The 6,264-nt window shown below is 32.5% G+C and overlaps 1 protein-coding gene across 1 annotated transcript; it reads right to left on the bottom strand.

The window, feature by feature from the left end:
• Window positions 1–701: 701 nt before the first annotated feature.
• Window positions 702–5,503, bottom strand: LOC145318572 (uncharacterized). The gene is made up of 5 exons (XM_080159943.1): window positions 5,384–5,503; window positions 3,469–3,558; window positions 2,662–2,778; window positions 1,438–1,589; window positions 702–1,059 (listed from the first exon to the last, which is right to left on the bottom strand). Exons 1-5 carry the CDS (start codon window positions 5,452–5,454, stop codon window positions 992–994), a joined length of 498 nt encoding a protein of 165 aa, XP_080016069.1. The 5' UTR covers window positions 5,455–5,503; the 3' UTR covers window positions 702–991.
• Window positions 5,504–6,264: the final 761 nt, after the last annotated feature.

Raw genomic sequence — 6,264 nt, forward strand, 5'->3', positions numbered from 1 at the left:
AAACGAGCTCAAGTTTTCCAAGGAATATATGATTAAAACTCATAGTGCTCCAATAATCCATAATAAACTCTCATTGCCCAGAACGATAAGACCCATTATTTTACTTTATTAAAAATAAATTCATTTTTTTCATTTCATGTTGCTATTTACCTTATATTGATGTATTTAATTTCTAATCATAAAAAAGAAAATTTAAATTTATAATATGATAAATTTAAGAAAACTATGTTTTAAAAGAATTCGATTGTGGCGACATTTTGTGTGTTCAAATATTAAACTAAAATTGTAATCATCATCATTAACCCTTTGGTGATGGTAATGTAAAGAAAAAAATATAATTTAAAAAAATCTTTTAAAAATCATTTAAATTATTAAATATTTACTTTCTTTTAGATAGTAATGCCGGGTGAGGAAAATAGATTTATTGAGAAATAGATATGCATATAGAAAACTAGCCAATAGGGAGATAATTATATCGAGCCAACTCTAGTTATTCAATAAAAAACACATTGTATATTATTTTATAAATTGTTTTTCTTCGATGTTATCAATATATCAAGGTATAATATTGAAATTTGTGTGAATATTTAAATTACCACTGGGCAATTCAGCTATGGATGCTTTTCTGCTTATGGATGATGTCATTCTTATTATGGCAACTTTTGTTTCTGAGTATTTCCGGGCAGTAAAAAAAGAAAATATCATATTAGTAATTTTATTTCAAAATCAACAAATAACAATTAGCGATAACATTTTATTTGGCTGGTTTAGTTTATTATAAAAAAAATAAGGTAACTAAATTATAACAAGCAAATACGTTGATGGGAGATTCCATTATTTTGAAAATTATAATTACATTAAAACAACAAAAAAATAAACTAGTAACATTTCTTTTACCAAGATTTTAGTTGAACAAAATGGTAAAATCAGTTAATAATACACCGGGGTATGGTTTCAATGGCAGTGGTCCAATTCAAATTCGGTAACAGGTTTATTTTCTTCCACAAAAAGTGTTGACACCGGTTGGTGTACAGCTTAGTAAACTCACAGTGTAGGTTGCTGAAATTATATAATTATTATTTTGGTTGGTGTACAGATTAGTAAACTCACAGTGTAGGTAGCTGAAAGTATAAAATTATTATTATAGTTTGTGTACAGTTTAGTAAACTCACTGTGTAGGTTGCTAAAATTATATAGTTATTATTATAGTTGGTGTACAGCTTAGTAAACTCACAGTGTTGGTTGCTAAAGTATACAATTATTATTATTATAGTTGGTGTACAGCTTAGTAAACTCTCAGCGTAAGTTGCCCTTCCCTAGTCCTATGTGCTTCACTGTAAAAGAGAACCATGTCGATTCAGGGGTTAGTATGATCCTTTACTACAGACAGATTCTCTCACAGAGGCAAACATCATGTTACTTTCTTATAAGTATTACCTGTGTAGCTAAATGAAGTTGATGTTGATGTAGAAGTACTGGTGGAGGTTGTGGTCAGGTAGTACAGGAAGAACCTGGCCTTCCTGTTGGAACCAGCGGACCTGGCATCCATAGCAGAATCAAGATCTTGGTATGAGGCAAGGTCGGAGTTCCTAATAAGAAAATTTAATTATTAGCCTTTATCAGCAAATAGTCTTGCACATCAGAGGGAGAGAAGGGATGGGCTGTTTAACTTTAATACACTAGTCTGCAAAGTTTTATATAATTTTTTTCCTATTCGTTGGTTGATTGATTAAGTTGATGTACAAACGTTTCAACCACTAATTGTAATCTAAACAAGGTAAATTTTGAGTATAATGATTGGAGATGTACATAAATTTTTCGGCCATTGTCTTATCCCTGCTAGCACACAATATATCTATAATACAAAGTAGAATGATGTTTGTCCGTCCGTCTGGTTGTCCTTCCGTCTGTCTGTCCGTCCCTTAAGATCTCGGTAACCACTGAACCGATCGGATTCTGCTCTTCAGGAAATATATACCTACTGGTCCTGAGGTGGTTTTAGGCTATTTTTTGGGGGGTTGGGATACCCCCAACCCCCCAAAAAATGGAAAAAAATCCCCCCCTTTCTTTTAATTATTTAAAATTAATGGTGGAGTGGGGGCTTAATTTTTTATTTTTTTTAATTACTTAAAATTTGTGGGGGCATCTCCAGGTGTTATTATTTTTCTTCTTCTTTGATTACCTCTTGGGGAAAAGCCCCTAGGGGCTAGGGGCGTAGCCGCTAGTAAAGAAAAAAACAGTAAAAAATTAGCTAAATGTCCTTGTTGCCTATGCATGCTCAACAACATGACATGCAAGTCAATGTTCTTAGGCAAATTTTTGAGTTAACCATAAAATGGAAACACTTTTAATGCTTACCATACACAAAATATTTGGCAATTTCCCTCGAAGTGATTTTTGTACACTACCCCCCTCCCCTCCAATTAAAAAAAAAATTTAATATGCATAAGGTAGTTTGTAACTAATTAGTCTGTTTATTACTTTAGGTTGGGTATGGTTAGGTTGTATTGAGTGTGGGGTAGCCCTGCAGGGGTTAGACAAGGAAAAGGTGAAAACTTACTCCCATTTAATTTTCCATTTATTCTTAAAAATGTGGGAGCAGAGTGCTGTCATGTAAGCGCTATGAGTGAAGTACCAAATTCCCTATCACCTAGAACTTACTTAGATCTCTTAGAGATATCAATAGCAGCAGACTCGTCCTCCGCTAGAGGATCACTGATGATGCTTCTCTTCTTCCTACCAGTGGGGCAAGCAACTGTTGCTACATTCATCAGGGCACTGAACATAACAAATTAGAGTGGGAACCTAAACTTGACCACTTTAACAAGTTAAACTTAGTATTGGTAGATTCTTCAAAGCTTTTTATACTGCTTATACTGGCCTACCATTGGTCAATTAAAATCTATACTGGTTTGCCAATGGTAATTTAGTCTGTGTATTGGCCTATCATTGGTCATTTCTATTGTACGACGTCATTTTTATAGGCACTATAAAGAGCTTCAGATTCTTCAGGAAAAGATTATACATGCAAAAGGTTGCTTGTCTGCTATGTAACATTTATTATGTAGCATTGTAGTTGAATTACCTAGAATTTAGACACAAAGTAAAAAGTTGGTCACAAAAATAAAGTTATAAAGTAATCTAAGTTATTTAATCTTTTTTGTAGACTGGCAGTTGCATACTGATACATAGATGGAGGAAATATGAATTATCTATGTTTTTTTTCAAAGGATGATTGCAGTCTAGCAGATAGGAGATACTAACAAATTTTGTTAAATAAATATGAAATTGAACAGTATATTTATAACTAGCTGAAAATTTTATCTACATGGTCTATGCCTTAAAAACCGGTTTATCCAAAGGCCTTATTTTTGAAAATTAATGGAACATGGCCAATTTAAAGGTTTTGCACAAAATGCATACTATTAACACAAGCCGCGCAGTTTGAATTTTTAAAATGATACTTACAGGAAGCAGCTGGTTGAAGTTTGTAGAGTAGAAGTGGTCGTGGAGATTGATGTCGAGGTTGAAGCGGTTACCAAGAAAAATTTGGGATCCCTTAAATGTCATTATATAATTTTAAGCATAGGCACAAGGGGGAGGGGGGTTTTACTCTACATGCACACAATTGTTAGTTTCGGTTATAGTCTCTTTTGTCACAGTGTCTTTTAAGGATCGTTTTGTCGTGTTTTCATAGCAGCTTATGATAGGTTATTTTAGGTTAGGTTAGGTCATGTGATTGCCCCGCAGGGTTAGGCAATTGGCCCCTCAGGGGCTAGAAATAGAAAAAAATCTACTGTGAAAATACGACGAAACGTCCTTTAAGAGGCGTTGTCACGAAAGGGACTATTCACGTATTTTCATCTGAGCAGAATTATTATTTAATATAGGTACACCTACATATATATATTTGAGAGTATTTTTTTAGAGTACTTTAAAAAATAAGTATTTATCAATAGGTTGAAATAAAATTAGGAGAAATTAGTAAAAGGTTTCTCCATCTTACACTTTTTCTCACAAAATTATGTTAACTTAAACGTTTTGTTTTCCTTGTATTATTTTAGGTAAATATATGTTTATATGTATATTTATTTTCCAAGATAAAAACAATTTTTAAGTCAATTCTGTTGAAAATTTTCTTTCATATAATCTTACAAAAAATTATACCAGAAATTATCAAATATATAAAAATAGATCTGGAATAATCAGGACGTTTCTTTACTAGAAAACGAATTAAAAATCAAAAGGCTCTAAAATTTATATTTTATTTGAAAAGGTTGTAATTTTGAAGTCTACAAAACATTTAACCATACTTTTTTCTATTCACATTTTAATCCTGACACTTTAATATAAAGAGGAAGCATGTATCTATGATTGCTGTTTCTATGCTAATATTTCGATAACTACTAGTCCTATTGACCTAAGAAAGTTATTATTGTTGATTTGTGGAATATTTGTTATTGTTCATAAATCATGTCCAAGCAATGAAAATGAAAAAACACCATTGAATTTTGATTTCTACTCACTTCTCCTGAGAACTACAGCTTGAGTCCTAGCCCTTACAATTTTCCTTACATGGAGATTAAAAATCAACATATCGTCTTAAATACTAGAAATCTTGTAGCCGTCATGTCTCAATGTAGAATGGGTCTGTCTTTTTGATGCCGAATTGGCAAGGATTGAGTTAGAAATCTGGTAAGGAGTCTATATAAAGGTCTATATAAAAAACTTTAAACATAATGGGGTCTATATACAAGATTTCAAGTAAATTAGACAAATTATTCTAAAATGAATAACAATTTATGAATTGGGTCATTATTTTTAGTTTTTGACCAAAACTGTAGGGTTTATATTGAATAGAGTGAAGCTATTGTTTGTTTAAATACTCTTTATAGATAGTTTTTCGGGCGGATAGTTCAACCTAAGTCAATTTCCCTATGAAGTATCCCACAGAAAAGTAATAATACTATTATTATCAACTTTGCTTCTTCTTAAATTAAAAGTCAGCACATTTGAATTAAAATGCAAGAACTAAAATTAATTCCCTTTAATTTATTTGGTATATATTTATCTTGAAGAATCTATAAAATGGTTAGTTCATTTTCTATTTCTATGTTACACGCGCGCCCTAGAATGATAATGTCCTGATAATGATAGGTAAAGTATAAATTTGTATTATCTATATTATCAAAATATATAAGGGGGGAAGGGGGGATCTTTCATTATTCTATTTAACCCATTAGATATTGAATTTAGTATTTTCGTGGTCGTGTCTAGATAAACTTGTATAAACCTCTGTGTTATGGGGGATTGAAGCGAAGCTTCTCTATGGTCGAATTGAGTAACGTCCGTCTGTCGTGTTCCGTTGTTAGCGCTAGATTACCTCTTAACATTCTTGAGTTGAACGGCAGATGCAGTTGCTATGAGCAGGAAAATCAACGAAGATTTCAGCATTTTGTCTGCAAATAGATATACAGTTTTACTAGAGCTCTATATAAACGCGGCACTATCCTTGCGGGACCTTCTATCTTTACTTAAAATTACCTAACCTATCATAGAATAGGATTCGAAAATACGTTAAAAAAGAAGGCTGGTTGTTTTGGTTAAGGATCCCCTCACCAATAGACACTAGGGTGGGTCGATTTTGGACATTTTTTTTCTCAGGCCAAAGCGGGGATCTGCACTCAATTTATATAGATATAATACACCTCTGGATGATTTAAAATTTATCCTAAGTCTTAAAACCGCTGACGACCAGACATTCAATTGTATAGCTATTTGTAAATGGGAGTCAAAAATTTATTGAATCAGAACTATGGCTTCATGGTGCTCCCTGGAAATGCCTTGAGGAGCTGAGTCAGGAACTTTTGTCCGTTTCAAAAAATCTCGTTCCTAGCCTGAGAAAATCTAAAAAACCTCTACAAATTGGACAATTTCAATAAACCTTAAAAAATTTTGGGTTTTTAGTGATTTCTAAGGCTAGGAACGAGATATTTTGAAACGGACAAAAGTTACTGATTCAGCACCTCAAGGCCTTTCCAGGGAGCACCATGAAGCCATAGTTCTGATTCAAAATTTTTTTTGAATGTCGTCTTTGTATACTAATAAGTAATGAATTATATTTTTAAGTGGTCGTGTTCTAAAACTAAATTTTTTAAAATTCTTTTTCGGTGAGAAATGTTTTTAAGGTTAATTTTATCTGTTGCATATCCCCGCTTTGTCTAATTCCGATATGAACCCACCCTAATAGACACCCAGTATTCA

The sequence above is a fragment of the Acartia tonsa genome, chromosome 5 (assembly GCF_053477335.1).
Source record: "Acartia tonsa isolate MP-2025a chromosome 5, ASM5347733v1, whole genome shotgun sequence".
Lineage (NCBI taxonomy): Eukaryota > Metazoa > Arthropoda > Copepoda > Calanoida > Acartiidae > Acartia > Acartia tonsa.

Coding starts and splice junctions, on each gene's coding strand:
- LOC145318572 (XM_080159943.1), bottom strand. CDS start 5,454: ATGCTGAAATCTTCGTTGATTTTCCTGCTCATAGCAACTGCATCTGCC. Junction 1,590..2,661: donor GATATCTCTAAGAGATCTAA/GTAAGTTCTAGG, acceptor TTTTCTTATTAG/GAACTCCGACCTTGCCTCAT. Junction 1,060..1,437: donor AACTTCATTTAGCTACACAG/GTAATACTTATA, acceptor ATATAATTTCAG/CAACCTACACTGTGAGTTTA.